Here is a 16,675-nt window from a genome sequence, read left to right on the forward strand (position 1 = left end):
CTTTTTTCCACTCTTCCACAAGGGCCAGATTTGTGAAGTGGACGATTAATCATCCTGTGGACAGATTCTCCCACCTGAGCTGTGGATCTCTACAGCTCCTCCAGAGTTACCATGGGCCTCTTGGCTGCTTCTCTGATTAATGCTCTCCTTGCCCGGCTTGTCAGTTTAGGTGGACGGCCATGTCTTGGTAGGCTTGCAGTTGTGCCATACACTTTCCATTTTAAGAAGATGGATTGAACAGTGCTCCGTGAGATGTTCAAAGCTTGGGATATTTTTTTTAAAGACCTAACCCTGCTTTAAAATTCTTCATAACTTTATCCCTGACCTGTCTGATGTGTTCCTTGGCCTTCTTTGGTGCTGTTTGTTCACTAATGTTCTCTAAAAAAAAACCTCTGAGGGCTTCACAGAACAGCTGTAATACTGTGAATAAATTACGCACAGCTGGCCTCTATTTTCTAATTAGGTGACTTCTGAAGGCAATTGGTTCCACTAGATTTTAGTTAGAGGTATCAGAGTAAAGGATGCTGAATATAAATGCATGCCACACTTTTCAGATATTTGTTTGTAAAAAATTTTGAAAACCATTTATCATTTTCCTTCCACTTCACAATTATGTGCCACTTTGTGTTCATCTATCACAAAAAAATCACAAAATACATTTACGTTTTTGGTTGTAACATGATAAAATGTGGTAAATTTCAAGGGGTATGAATACTTTGTCAAGGCACTGTATTTGCCTTTAGTATAATATTAATATTTATTATATATTACATTTAAATCAACCCCATAGTGTCCTGGCATCACTGGTTTCCATATAGTGTGCCCTTATCCTGCTTTTCTTTTTTTTTTTTTCATTTAGAATGAGTACCCAGTATTGGTGTCAGAGAAGTGGCCAGCTTTGTCCCTCAACTGGAACCACTTTAGCCAGAGCTGTCACCAACTGCTCAGTTTCCTCTGGGGATGTTGCATACAGTGCCTTTGATCTAGACATCTGCTTTATTCTCCTTAGTGTTCTAATGAGTGGCTTTCACCTTCCCAGTATTCCTGCACAGGTGTCATGTCCACCCCCTGTGTACATCTGATCATTCTCAAAACACATAGTGGCAGCTTAATCACAGGCTGCTTTTGTAAATAGACAAAGCCCACTCAGGATAAGGGACCCAACACCAGTGTACATTTTATTAAAATAATGGTTCACCCTTTAATTTGTGTCATTTGAAAGCAATTAATTCAGGACCAGATTGTAGTCATTTAGTGTGACATGGGTCATGTGTTTCTTTCCCATTTTAGGAAGCCAAGAAGAAAGCTGGGAAAAAGCATGAAGAAATAGAGAAAATTGACATGAAAGAACAAAGCAATAAGGTGAGCTCAAATGTAGATTAATGATGATGCTGGTTTTATTGTTATGTTTTAGCTGATAGATAAAACAAATGTATCTGATTACTTCATTTAAAAATAATTTGAAGCACAAAGGACATAACTTACAGTTGGTATGATGTGTCTCTTGTGCTGATTCTTCTTCTTTCAGTGGAAATCTTCCTCCATCCTATCCTTTCTTTTAAGCTTTTTTTTTTTAATAGAAAGCATTACAGCTTCATGGGGACTTATTTTTTTTTTTTTACTAAGGGTCCATTCACACTAGGTGTTTTGGGCTGCGGTGGTCAACTTTACCCAGTGCAGTCCAAACCCATTAATAAAGCAAACTGACTTATGTCCTGTTTGTTCATTTCACACTACTGCATTGTGGTGGCATTCAGTAAAAAAAAATTAGAACATGCAGTACTTATTTTCACTGCAGCATGTTTCAGTGCACTACACCGCATTGCAATGCGCTGCAATTAATAATTATTAATGGAATGTAATATTGTAACATTCCAATAAAGTTGAAAAAATAAAAGTATAATTTGCGATGTGCTATAATTTTCTCACGCATACTGTATTCTCCAAAGCTTAACGCAACCATTGTGAATCGGCCCTAAAACTTTTTCTTTTAGTAAAATTTTCAAATCATAGAATTGGATATCATAAGATAGTGTGAACCTGAAATCTCGGTTCACACTTCTGTGACCTGAAAGTTGCGCGGCTTACAGTGCAACTTTGCCAGGCAACTTGAGTACTACTTTGCCAGGCAACTTGAGTACTACTTTGCCAGGCAACTTGAGTACTACTTTGCCAGGCAACTTGAGTACTACTTTGCCAGGCAACTTGAGTACTACTTTGCCAGGCAATTTGAGTACTACTTTGCCAGGCAACTTGAGTACTACTTTGCAAGGCAACTTGAGTACTACTTTGAAGCAACTTTTAGGGAATACCTGGGTAATCTTCCTCACATCAACATAGATGATCCAACTTGGAGGCAACTTCCATTAAAGTCTATGGGCACAAGTTGGATAGAAGTTGCCTTGAAGTAGTAGGGGAACTTTTTCTAAAGTCCGAGCAGCTTCAGTAGTGGTTCAGTAGACAGCTCTCATTGACTAACATGAGATTTCACATGTCATGTGACCTGGGGTCTCACAAGTTGAATCCCAAGTCGCGGCAGTGTGAACCGTGCCTTAACATCCAACGCCAGACAAAACGCATGCATATTTATTATGCTTATATATAAATAGTTACACTTGTACATTGTAGCAATGGACAAATCTTCCCAGGTGTTAGCAGACTTGAATTTTGTAGTGAGTATTATTGAATTCTGGGGATTCCTAATGCTTAATTCTAGACATTTTTTGGGCTAATAAGCAAATTATTGCCTAAACAGGACATGAGCCACGGGGCATTACCATGGGGGGGTGTCATTTATGGGGCTTGTATTATAATTTGTCGATTGCTGTTCTTTATTTGTAAGATTATTTTAGTAATAGGCGCTGCAATTTTCTCTTTATAGCTCTTTGGTGGATTTCCATACATCGATTTAGATTGCAAGCTTCCTTTTATTAGTTGCAACTTGCACTAGTGCAGACTTTTTTTTTCTATAAAACAAATCTTAACTTTTTGCTATTACACATGTTCAGTAAAAAAATTAAAAAAATAAAATTTTGTCATAAATTTAGACCAAAATGTATTCTGCTACATGTCTTTGCTAAAAGAAATCCCAATACGTGTAAACTAATTGGTTTAGGTGAACGTTTTAGCGTTTACAAATGGTGGTATAGATATTGGAAATTGTTTAAAATTTTTGCAAGTAATGGCAGTGATCAGCAGCTTATAGCTGGACTGCGGCAGACATTCTGACACTGGGGGGAAACTGATTTGGTATCACTGACATCCCCAGTGACATCAATACAGTGATCAGTGCTGAAAAAAACAAATCACGTATGTGAATAGAAACCTTCAAACCGCTCTTCAAAAAGAACTGATGCAGCCAATCCTTGTGCCTGAAGTTGGTGCAAGACAGTTATCAATTCTGCCTTTCTTTGGTCTGTAGATGGCAGATTGTAAGGTAAAAAGCGAGAGGAAGGCATACATGGAAACTCTGTCTTGTACCCCTTTAAAATAACAGGTTGGACCCAAAGGTTAGGGCATCTCGAATTCAGACCCAGGGCAAGCCAACAGATGCCCCCACCAACCCCCCCCGTCCACGGAGTCGTGGCACTCCTATGTTGTGAGGAAGGCTTTTGGAAGGGTTTAGTGGACTTAGTAGACCAGGTGTTCTACTTCATAGGCGTAGAAGACTTGATATTTTTCATGTGGGTTAGGATTACCATTCCTTTCTTACCATCATGTTCAGCAGACCAATCTTTTAGACACAACATTCTGTGCATGTGAACGGAGATGAGAGCAATGATGAGAAATTTTTGAATGACATTCTCAAGAGCATCAACACAAAACAATAGGAAAAACTCAAGGAAATCTCTAAGTACTGACTCACAAGTGGGATGCGGAATAAAGCTCAGGTTTCACAGCTGATTGATACAGTAGTTGTTCTGCGGATTTTATCCTGCTTACAACTAATGATGTGTGGTTTAGAAACAGTTCCCATAGAAGTCAATAGCCTGTGGTCGACACCTGATCCGGACCGCACTGCTCAGAAATCAGACATTTTTTTTGTTCAATCCACACTGAATCCGCACAGTCAGTGCACCAGACATATGTGAACAGGCACCATAGGAAGTAAGGTTATTTCACATGTCATGCGGATTGGATGCGGTTCAAACCATAGTTTGTACCTCAAAAGCTTCAGTGGAGGGAAATTCTTCACTCTACAGAATCAATGTACTCAATAGTTTCTTTCATAACATCTTCAGGCAAGTTTGGTTCCATTTGATACTCTATGATCTATGCCTATTTCTTAGGCAGTATCCTATGAGGTTCCTGTCACATTGAGAGGGATTTAGGTCCGATCTCAGGCGACCAATGGGAGGAAGCATTTGAAGCAGTTACCACCTGTTCGCTCAGTGTGGCCCAAAGATTTTCTCAATTATACATTCTGCATCGGGTACATTGCACACCGCAGCGATTGTATAAAATGGGTATTCAGCCAGACCCTTGCGTTAAATGCCTGCATGATCATAGTTATTTCCATTTACTTTGGAGATTTCCGAAGCTTCACCTGTATTGGAAGGGGATGACTGGCACTATTAAATCAGTTTTTCAGTCTTCTGTGCCTTTGTATCCCAAATGCTGCTTGCTTAATATTTTGGGTGATGTTATTTCATGTGATTTCAACCAGGAAGCTATTTCTAGAGCTCTTTTTGTGGCTCGTAAGTTATTCTAACTCACTGGAAGTTGGCCACACCCCCTTCCATAATGGCGTGGGTACAGGCCATAGAAGACACTTTAAGATTGAAAAAATTAATTTACCAAAATAAAGGATGCCCGAGTAAATTTAACAAGCTTTGGGCCCCATGGCTGGATACCCCTGGACATGGGCCGCTAAGCTAGTTCAGATGTTTGCTGCGAGGCCCTTTTGGGTTGATATATACTTGACCACTGGTTACTTTTCTATAGTGAATCCCTTGTTTAGTGCCCCGTGAGCGATCACCTTTTTTACTGGTATTATTACTGTCTTTGACGAGACCTAGGAGCTGCAGCTGCAACTGTTTTTTTTTTGGTTTTTTTTCTTTTTTTTTGTTTTTTTGCATGACATACTGTTGTGCCATTTGTCTTCTTTACCTGTCTTTGACTGTCTTCAATAAAAAAAAAAAAGTTTCCATTTTTTGATTATGGCCTCTGGAAAGCAAAGAATTCAGAGATGGTGGCAGAGAAACCTGCTTTTTGTCTAACAGATTGCATGGTGCGTGCCTGACAGAGGGGGAAAAAGTCAGATGAGGACAGTGATGTCAGTATAGGACATTGCTCCAGGACAAGGAAACAACTAACACACTGAGCTATGTTCTGTGTTTCCTATGGGCCATTTGCAAAATGCATGCTAATAAACCCTTTGTCCTTGCATCTGTGATCTGCCATTGTTAGTGTGGGGATCCCCAGTACTCAAAGTCAGGAATTTGGAATGTGGGTTTTTCATGTCCAGAGAAGGTGCCCCTATAACCCATGCACTGACTGTGTTTCTGTCGCTGTGTCTCTGTAGAACATGGCAGCAGCAGTGTGAAAGATATTTGCGTGTGTTCTCGGTGGAGGAGGCAGGTAGAACACATCATCTGGGAGGTGTAACACAGTTACTTCATCCATGTGAGGCTAGGTCCAGATAGGAGGGAAAAAATAAATGAAAAAGGGGGCATGAAGCTCAATGGTTTAAAATGCCTAATAAACAGTGTTAGTAAACTTGTGAATATGCGTAACAGCAAAATCACACCACAATAACATAATACAGTTGAATCATATGAATCATACATTTCTTTCAACAGTTCATAGTGTCCATAAATCACTCAAAATAGTTGCAATGTGAATGAATCTCCAGTGCTCTTCTATTAGTAATCCTTCACCAAACACAAGTATCATACACCCAGTGTGCTCTTGTGGATGAATCACTCAGCAGACCCAATTGACATCTTAAGCAAAAGGAGGTCAATATGCACTTGAATGTAGCAGCCCAGACAAGGATAGATGAGATGACTGTGTCCTTATTATTATTATTATTTAGGATTTATATAGCGCCAACAGTTTGCTCGGCGCTTTACAATATAACTGGAGACAATACAGAAACAATACAGTTCAATACAAGAGGGATTTGAGGGCCCTGCTCCTTGGAGCTTACAATCTAAGAGGGAGGGGCTAGTGGTACAAAAGGTAGTAACTGGGGGGGATGGTCTGGTTGGAAGAGTAGAAGATTCCAGTATTAGCTGAGGACAGGATAGGCTTCCCTGAACAGATAGGTTTTCAGAGATCGCCTAAAAGTTAGCAGACTAGTCGATAGTCTGATAAATTGGGGTAGAGAGTTCCAGAGGATGGGGGAAGCTCTGGAGACGAGCATGGGAGGAGGAGACAAGGGAGCTAGAGAGTAGGAGGTCTTGCGAGGAGCGGAGAGTACGGTTTGGGTGATATTTAGAGACAAGATCAGTGATGTAATTTGGGGCTGAGTTATAAATGGCTTTATATGTTATTGTTAGTGTTTTGAATTTTATCCGTTGGACAATGGGAAGCCAGTGGAGGGATTGGCAGAGAGGGATGGCAGATACAGAACGGTTAGTAAGGTGGATGATTCTGGCAGCAGCATTCATGATAGACTGAAGAGGGGATAGCCTGCAATGAGGTAGGCCAATGAGGAGGGAGTTACAGTAGTCAAGGCGAGATATAACAAGGGAGTGAATAATTTGCTTAGTGGTTTCCGAGGTTAGGAACGGGCGTATCTTGGAGATGTTACGGAGGTGAAGTCTACAAGATTTGGACAGCGATTGGATTTGGGGCTGAAAGGACAAATGCGAGTCTAGGATGACACCTAGTATCCTGGCATGAGGGGAGGCACTGATTGTTGTGTTATTGATCTTGATGGAGAAGTCAGGGGAGGGGGAACGGGCTGGGGGGAATACTAAGAGCTCAGTTTTGGAAAGATTGAGTTTGAGGAAGTGGAGTGACATCCATGCCGATATGTCACTTATGGCAACTCCTCCCCTCCACCATGCCACTATAGAAACCAAGAGGAAAGTACTATTTTTAATAAAACCATGTAAAAACCACAATTAAACGCACCTGGGCCAGCACTATGCAAACCCACCTGTAAATTTGGTGTAAAACGCCAGTCTGGAAATATTGCCACAAACAGGTACTTCTGCGCAGCAACAAAAGTATACTTATGGAAGGTATTGTGGAGTTTGTTGGTGATGCTCAGAAGGAGAAACTGCTCTGAAAATGAGAGGTAAATCAAATTGGCGACTGTGGTGTCTTGTGGGGAGTGGATATCATGTCATGCACAGTGGTAGATTTGATGCTCAAGATTGGAACATATGAAGAGTGGTCCATTAGTGCACGTGATGAGGTTTCACAGTAGTAGACAGTTTATTCACCTCAATCACTGGGTGATAAATTTGTTTGATAAGTTCTATTTTAGGAAGTGAAGTGCTACCTGGGGTACATTTCATTTCCAGTTTTTTTTTTTTTGTCTTTAAAGATTTTTCCATGTATGAAAAAAAAAAAATGCACTAATGCCGAACTAGTTAATTTATCTAAGGCCTGTGTTGGACAGCTGCAGCTTTCTCTTTGGTGCATTCCACTTGTATTTGAGATCAGTTTGTGGTGTTTTGAGATAATTCACTTACGGTATATATCTGTATGTGACTTACAAATGACCTTCTAATCTGCATAAACCTGCTTAAAACTACTTTTTGTAATCTTTTTCTTTATTAAATCATTACTTTAGTGAAGGTACTTACAAGCATCGTAAAATGTCTACACTTTAGCACTGCATTTAATGCAGTTTTTAGGCCACTGGGGTTATTTTTAATGAACAGGTAGAAGAGTTTTCCATGTATCTGAAACAGAAATTAATGTTCTAGACAGATTAGCTGTCAAGATGATGTTGACACCAACAGTCTAGACCTGTAGGCTAGGTTGTACTGTGTAGCCAAAAGCTTTAACATATTGTACATTGAAAAAAATATTTCAGGAAGTTATCGGAAGAAAAAGCTATTTGGACTTCATGCGCACATCAGCAAGTGAGCTATAGGGCATACATTTGGAGTCACAGGTGTTGCGCACAGCCCACTGCCACAGCCTGTCAAAATCATTGACGATGAAATATGCAGCGGCTGTATGCAGATATATGCACGTTTGAGGGTTACTTGCAGAATGTGAACTGTCCAGATTTCTCTTTCATCTTGTCAGTTGTGAGCTGATTCGGCACTCCTGATCTGAATCCAAATCCTTGTACGGCTTCAACTGCAGTGGTCTCTCTGCTTTCTTGTATACAGGAACCTGAATTTGGGGCAGTGCATATGTCCCTGTATGCAAGTACTAGATTTTGGCTTGACATACAGTTTAAGAGGGCTATTTATAAATGTTTGCACAAAAAAAATGTACACACTTTCAGCCAAGAGTCACATTTTTCCTATTGGATTCCATTGGGTAAATATATGGATCCTGGGTTAAGGTTGCATGAATCCTGTGTGGTACAAAATATATACATCGACCCGTCAGAAAAAGTTTAATATTTTTTATTTACATTTTGGCTAGGATAGGTTTCAGTAAAGGGAGAGTGATGTGTAGCATTATTTGGAAAGGGGGGTGGGGGGTGATTTATCAAAACTCGAACAGATTGAACTTGGAGCAGCTGTGCATGGCAACCAATCACCTTCTGTCTTCAGCTTGTTTAGTAAACTTTGAAAATGAAATGTAGAGGATGATCAATTGTTGGTTTTAGCTGCTCCAGATTTTGGCTTCCCATATTGTAATAAATTCCCCCACTGTATTCCCATGTGGCACACCTGTATAATTGATCCTTAGCAATATATACTTCCCAAAAGTGTTTATTGAATGGGTAGTTTGCTTCAATGTGTAAGTGTCTGTAATAAATATTATATATATATATATAATTTTTTTTTTTTTTTTGCCTCGCAAAGTTGAAAAATCAGATGAGCAGCCCTTTCCCCCTTTCCTTTTTTTTTTACTTGTACAGGATCACTTTGAATACCTGAAATGGAAGAAAGAGCGTGAACAAATTGATCTTGACCGCGTGGCACGGCATAGGAATTCAAATGGAGAATGGCGCCGTCCCTGGGATATGGAAAAGACAGATGAGATGTAAGAACAAGATTTTCATTCCCCAGTATGTTCATATGCCAGGATATTTTTACTGAATTATTGTTTTAATACAGCCACTGGCTTTGTTCGTCCTTTTAAATCTTTAGAGCAGCTAAGAGTAAGGACACTTTGGTTGGAGGTTAAAACCAGAGAATAAGTTGATTGTGTTGCTGAGTGCAGATGTGAGCTGATATGTCAGAAACAATAGTAGGAAAGAAATTGGCGCTAGATTCCCAGTCTTTTCAGTTTAAGGCAAAGGTCTTGTACATCCAAACACACCTAAAACAGCCCTCCTGCCACATTGAAACATAGAAGCAAGTGCCCCTATATTGAACACATTTTAGCTTATTTCCTAAATTCAGTATAGTTCATGAGTAGGCTGCTTGCTTGTAGTTGAAGTATAGACCTGGGTTAAAAAATACATTTTAAGTTAAAATAAAAAAAGAGTGCACTAGACTGGTTAAGAATTTTGAAAACTTATGTACAGTTGCTTAACTTTTTTTTGCTCATAGTTTTTGTCCTTAGACTACAAGCTGTCAGTGTACATTTTGCATGGTCAGTGCTTCAATGAATTATAGCAAGTATACAGGAAGAGTATGTGCGTGTGCATATACAGTGTGATGTCAGTAGCTCTGCTTTTGCATTCTTTCAGTGTAGAAAGTCTCATATATGGGTTTTGTGCAAAGGTAATATCCACATAGCAACTTACAATTTCAAACAGACCTCAGCCATCTTTTATTTAACTTCAAGAATTAGTTTTTCCACAGCTAACATAAAAACCATTTAAAAAACAGGAACATTTCTGTGCTTCGGGGAAACAAATATAAAACTAAAAAAAAAGTGATTAGAGCAGCTGGCGTGCTATAAGATTTCTATCACAGCATACAATATATATAATCAATAACCCAATATTATAGAGCTCTATATCCTAAATAATTTCAAATTATAAAGTCTCTTGTAAAGTAATGTAGTGAATCGTATCAATATATAAAGTCTCTTGTGAAATATTATTCAAAATCAGTGTGTACAAAGTCTTTTGGGGAAAAAGAATCCAATCGACTTCCAGAGAAAGGCTTCCTCCGACCTTAATCCACCACCACCAAGAGAACCAAATTTGCTTACCAGATATTATTGACTCTCAAGAGTCTAACCCACATTAAGGAAAGAGTTTCCACATTGGTCATCTCCACTATTGCCCTGGAACGTGAATTCCTGAAAGGCCACTCTTTCCTCCAGATGACTCCTTGATACAATTCACCAGAAAGAATCAGTGCATGCAGGTAAGTACCCAAAACAAGAGAATCATATGCTCCACATAATGTGAATGGTATGGCCTTTTCGTCCTTTTCTATCTCGAATGGTACCAGACAGGGATGCCCTCTGTCTCCTCTACTTTTTGTTTTGGTCATGGAACATCATTAGTGGGCTATACAGGCTAACGATTCTATTCTAGGCATTCATACCCCCTCCTCACATCATAAACTTTATCTTTATGCAGACAATCTCCCAATTTATATGCAACAGTCACTCATTTCTCTCCGTAGCCTGCTTTGTGAGTTCCACAGATTCGGTTTGTTCTGTAACTTCAAACTTAACATCTTGAAAACGGAGGCATTAAATATTTCTCTACCTGCTTGCGTGTTGTCACACCTTCGCTCCAACGTTTCTTTTCAATAGCGTCCAAAGACTATCTCGTATCTCGGGGTTCTGATTTCTTCTGATCCTGCTGCACTTTACTCGCTTATTCATTTGCCCCTACTTACGCATCTCCACAAAGACTTGGCATCATGGGGAGCCTCCTTTCTACCCTGGTTTGGACACATTAATACCCTTAAGATTGATACTCTTCGGAAATTGCTATACGATTTCCATACAGTCCCGGTTTCTGTACCCAAGAATTTCTTTCTCTCTGTACGTTTTCTATCAGTTAGGTTTATCTGGCATCAAGGTTTATCGAGATTAAAATAAAAGCTGCTCACTTATACAAAGCTTAGGGGTGGAGTGGGTTTAACCTATTTTGAGTTGCCTTGTTGGCACGTATACTTGACTGGTTCCCCAGACCCGTGCTTAAAGCCCTCTGTATGATCGAACAGAACCTAACTCAGATTGACCTACGGGCTCTCCTATGGGGTTTCGGCCGTATCCTTCAGTGTCTACCTGGCCTGTCTCCCTTGACAGTGGCGGCTTTGCGCTTGTGGTATAAACGCAGTCTCCTTATCCTTCTATCCTCCGACCATTCCCCTTTATCCTCCCTATTTGATAATACCTCTTTCCCCCAATGGACCCTCTGTGCTGGGTTCCTTTGCCCGTACCTCTTGGCCGGGAGCTCGGGACTTTATCCACCCTAAGACAGGTCTCCCACTCCTCTTGGGTGGCCCCAGGGATTGGCTGACTGCTTTACATTTATCCTCATTTTGTAAACATTTACATTCCACTTCTCAAATTCATTGCCCGCTTACTGAGTTTGACCAGTAATGTTCCCTTTCTGAACCTCTGTCTTGGCTTCCCTTTTTATAGGGTATTACATGCCACAACCCATACTGAACTTCTGCCCTTCACCGTGGCATGGTCACTGGATATTGGCAAAGATATATTGGATGAATAATGGTTTACGTCGTTTCACTTCACTCATAAATCCTCTATCTTGCTACTCTCAAGAAAATAATTTGATGCTCCTCTCCAGATGGTATAGGGATCCTTTTTCCCTTCACAAGATGTTCCCATCCATATCCAAGCTTTGTTGGCGTTGTAATTAGAGATGAGCGAATCGAACTTGGCGAAGTGGAATTAGTTTCGAATATTAGGAAAATTTAGATTCGCGACGAATCCGAAGATTAGCAGACTTCGGATGCGCGAATCAAAATTTTTCCAAAAATGGCGGCAACATGTGCGGCGACGGAGCGGGGATCTCTGGGAAGGCGCACAGACAAGGCGCGCTGACCCATAATGCATTCATTCATGACATGTGATCGCATTAGCCAATCAGCAGCCAGCCAGCCAGCACTGTGTAATGGTCGAGCTATAAATTGCGGCCATTTTAGAATTCTCCATTTGCCTCCAGTCATTCAAGAGAGGCAGACCTGGCTGTATTGAGGGAGAGAGTTAGGGACACAAACGTTACTTAGGGCCAGAGAATCGTTACTTAGGGACACAGAAACGTTACTTAGGGACACAGAAACTTTACTTAGGGACACAGAAACGTTACTTAGGGACACAGAAACGTTACTTAGGGCCACAGAATCGTTACTTAGGGACACAGAAACGTTACTTAGGGCCACAGAAACGTTACTTAGGGCCACAGAAACGTTACTTAGGGCCACAGAATCGTTACTTAGGGACACAGAAACGTTACTTAGGGCCACAGAAACGTTACTTAGGGCCACAGAAACGTTACTTAGGGCCACAGAAACGTTACTTAGGGCCACAGAAACGTTACTTAGGGCCACAGAAACGTTACTTAGGGCCACAGAATCGTTACTTAGGGCCACAGAAACGTTACTTAGGGCCACAGAAACGTTACTTAGGGCCACAGCAACGTTACTTAGGGCCACAGCAACGTTACTTAGGGCCACAGCAACGTTACTTAGGGCCACAGCAACGTTACTTAGGGCCACAGCAACGTTACTTAGGGCCACAGCAACGTTACTTAGGGCCACAGCAACGTTACTTAGGGCCACAGCAACGTTACTTAGGGCCACAGCAACGTTACTTAGGGCCACAGCAACGTTACTTAGGGCCACAGCAACGTTACTTAGGGCCACAGCAACGTTACTTAGGGCCACAGAACCGTTACTTAGGGCCACAGAACCGTTACTTAGGGCCACAGAACCGTTACTTAGGGACACAGAACCGTTACTTAGGGACACAGAAACGTTACTTAGGGACACAGAAACGTTACTTAGGGACACAGAAACGTTACTTAGGGACACAGAATTGTTACTCAGGGACAGACACAGAATTGTTACTCAGGGACAGACACAGAATTGTTACTCAGGGACAGACACAGAATTGTTACTCAGGGACAGACACAGAATTGTTACTCAGGGACAGACACAGAATTGTTACTGAGGGACAGACACAGAATTGTTACTGAGGGACAGACACAGAATTGTTACTGAGGGACAGACACAGAATTGTTACTGAGGGACAGACACAGAATTGTTACTGAGGGACAGACACAGAATTGTTACTGAGGGACAGACACAGAATTGTTACTGAGGGACAGACACAGAATTGTTACTGAGGGACAGACACAGAATTGTTACTGAGGGACAGACACAGAATTGTTACTGAGGGACAGACACAGAATTGTTACTGAGGGACAGACACAGAATTGTTACTGAGGGACAGACACAGAATTGTTACTGAGGGACAGACACAGAATTGTTACTGAGGGACAGACACAGAATTGTTACTGAGGGACAGACACAGAATTGTTACTGAGGGACAGACACAGAATTGTTACTGAGGGACAGACACAGAATTGTTACTGAGGGACAGACACAGAATTGTTACTGAGGGACAGACACAGAATTGTTACTGAGGGACAGACACAGAATTGTTACTGAGGGACAGACACAGAATTGTTACTGAGGGACAGACACAGAATTGTTACTGAGGGACAGACACAGAATTGTTACTGAGGGACAGACACAGAATTGTTACTGAGGGACAGACACAGAATTGTTACTGAGGGACAGACACAGAATTGTTACTGAGGGACAGACACAGAATTGTTACTGAGGGACAGACACAGAATTGTTACTGAGGGACAGACACAGAATTGTTACTGAGGGACAGACACAGAATTGTTACTGAGGGACAGACACAGAATTGTTACTGAGGGACAGACACAGAATTGTTACTGAGGGACAGACACAGAATTGTTACTGAGGGACAGACACAGAATTGTTACTCAGGGACACAGAATTGTTACTCAGGGACACAGAATCGTTGAATTAAAGAGTATGTCAGACAACATGCAGAGGAGTGGCAGAGGAGGCAATGTTTTAGGAGCGAGCAGACGTGGCAGCAGAGGAAGGGGTCGAGGCAGCACTAGTCGCAGCCAGAGGCCAGTGCTCCCGGTGTCATCCAGCGGTCGTGTCTCCACCGACAACCCTGCCGTCATCGATTGGTTGGCTCGGTCGTCTTCCTCTTCCCAGGTCACCTCTGACACCTACAGCCAACGGTCGGTGGGTACGTCAGACACAACCGTTAGTTGGCATGGCTCGGGAGCAAGCCCACTGAAATCACGTGTCCTCTACCTGCCCCTGTCCTTTGGTGTTCCCTCACCAAGCGAAGTATCGCATGCTGTGGGCTCAGCCCCACTGTACAGTGAGGAAGAGCTAACAGAGGGCGGTTAGGAACGGGGGGAGACATCCGCCTCTTCAGCAGCCAGGCGAAGAAGTAGTGGTGAGGAGAGTGGCTCGGTAGCCGGTCTAGAGACAGGTCTGTCTCCTGACCCACACGCAGCCGAGGGGGCTAGTAGTGAGGCGGAGACCCTAATTGATGATGATGAGGCTGATCGCACTTGGCAGCCTCGTCGTCATCAGGCTATTGCTTCCGCATCATCAGGAGAAGAGGGTGGCAGCTTGGCAGCGAGCAAAACAGTCGGTGGGTTGCCCAGGAGGCAGCAGGGTCGCAGCAGTGTCAGTGGAGGCAAACGGCCACGGAGTAGAGCATCAGCTCCACTGCAGCCTACCACCACGGCCAGTAGTGGTGCCGTGTGCACGGAGGAAGTAGCAGTCAGCCAGTGAGGAGTATCGGGGGCAAAGTTTCCTACTCGGCGGTGTGGCAATTTTTCGTCAAGCTGCCCGAGGAAGTAAACGTAGCCGTATGTCGACTATGTGGCCAGAGAGTCAAGCATGGCCAGGGGGCCCATGTTGGGACTACAGCGTTGCGTCAGCATATGCAGCGTCGCCATTTGGTGGCCTGGGAAAACCGTGATAAAGATACGGCGGTTCTGCCTGCCCCAGCCCCCGCTCCATCACCCGCTCCGTTACTTGTTCCGTCACCCGACGTCAATCGCCCTCTATCAGCCAGTCAAGGCTCCAACACCTCTGCTGAGGGGAGTTGTCGCTCGTTGGCATCTTCCGCTCGTTCAGATGCTCCTTCTCCTGCTACTCCTCTTCACGGATTCCGTCAGCAGTCTTTCTTGGAATCCGTTTCCAAGAGACAACAGTTTGCGAGCACGCACCCGACGGTGCAGAAGCTGAACGTCCTCCTGTCCAAGTTGCTGGTGCTGCAGTCCCTCCCTTTCCAAGTGGTGGACTCAGCACCTTTCCGAGAAATGATGGCTTGTGCCGCGCCGCGGTGGAGAGTGCCAAGCCGTCATTTCTTCGCCAAAAAGGCAGTGCCAGCCCTGCATTCACATGTAGAAGAGATGGTGGGTCAGTCTTTGAGCATGTCGGTCTCTGCCAAAGTGCACGGCAGCGCCGACGTGTGGAGCTGTAACTACGGTCAGGGACAGTACATGTCATTTACGGCCCACTGGGTGAACGTGGTGCCGGCACAGCCGCACCAGCAACTTGGACAGGTCACGCCGCTTTTGCCTCCACGTTTGCACGTCCTTGGTCCAGCAAAGATGTCCGCCTCTACCACCTCTTCTTCCGCCGTGTCCTCAGCCGCCACCCCCGTGCCAAGTCCCATTACCCGACCGGCATATCACATGTGCAGGGCGCAACGGTGTCACGCTGTGCTGCACCTGGTATGCCTTGGCGAACGTAGTCACACAGGGGAGGAACTTCTGAGTGTAATGAACAGAGAAATCGACAGATGGCTGTCTCCGCGCAAACTGAAAATCGGAACCATGTTGACCGACAACGGAAAGAACATGGTGTCTGCTCTGCGTCAAGGAAGGTTGTGCCATGCGCCATGCATGGCTCACGTGTTCAATCTGGTTGTCAAGCGGTTCCTAAAATCCACCATCCCACTGCAAGACATCCTTAAAATGTCACGTAAACTTTGCATGCATTTCAGCCATTCCTACACCGCAAAGCACACCCTCCTTGAGCTGCAGCGGCAGAACGGAATTCCACAGCATCGCCTGATCTGCGACGTTGCAACAAGGTGGAATTCAACCCTACACATGTTAGAGCGCCTTTACGAACAGCGAAAGGCCATCACCGATTTCCTGATGTTACAAGCGGATAAAGGTACTCCCCTGTGTAACTTAGATGTCAGCCATTGGCAGCTCATGCGTGACACCTGCCGCTTGCTCAGGCCCTTTGAAGAGGCCACGCTATTCGTGAGTCGGCAGGACTATGGGATGAACGACGTCATTCCTCTGTTGCACGTCCTGGAACAAATGCTGTTAACAATGGCTGGTCAGGGTGCGGTAGACGTGGCGCACAGATCTCAACGCCACATGACCCCTGTGGGGGCAGGACAGGAAGAAGAGGATGAGGTAGAGGAGGACATTTGTGCTCAGGAATTATTGAGTGAAATGGGTGGTTTTTCCACTCAGCGGACAGGAGTGGAGGAGCAGGAGCATCTGGTAGAGGAGGAGGAGGAGGAGGAGACAGAGGACCCAGACGCACCGTGGCAG

The 16,675-nt window shown here is 43.4% G+C and overlaps 1 protein-coding gene across 4 annotated transcripts in view; it reads left to right on the forward strand.

Annotated features, from left to right (window-relative positions):
• The window catches only part of CCDC9B (coiled-coil domain containing 9B), a 124,139-nt gene that overhangs the window by 39,362 nt on the left and 68,102 nt on the right, over positions 1-16,675 (forward strand). For all 4 annotated transcript variants that reach the window (XR_016307898.1, XM_089659778.1, XM_089659777.1 and 1 more), the window contains 2 exons: positions 1,291-1,362; positions 9,005-9,129. Coding sequence is in view for 3 of the 4 variants with exons in the window: in XM_089659778.1 (XP_089515904.1) it covers positions 1,291-1,362; positions 9,005-9,129 (197 nt within the window). In the remaining variant the exon portion in view is untranslated. The remainder of the gene's footprint in view (positions 1-1,290; positions 1,363-9,004; positions 9,130-16,675) is intronic.

Source organism: Staurois parvus, unplaced genomic scaffold (genome assembly GCF_062004578.1).
Source record: "Staurois parvus isolate SC_StPar_1 unplaced genomic scaffold, SC_StPar_1.0 ptg001188l, whole genome shotgun sequence".
NCBI lineage: Eukaryota > Metazoa > Chordata > Amphibia > Anura > Ranidae > Staurois > Staurois parvus.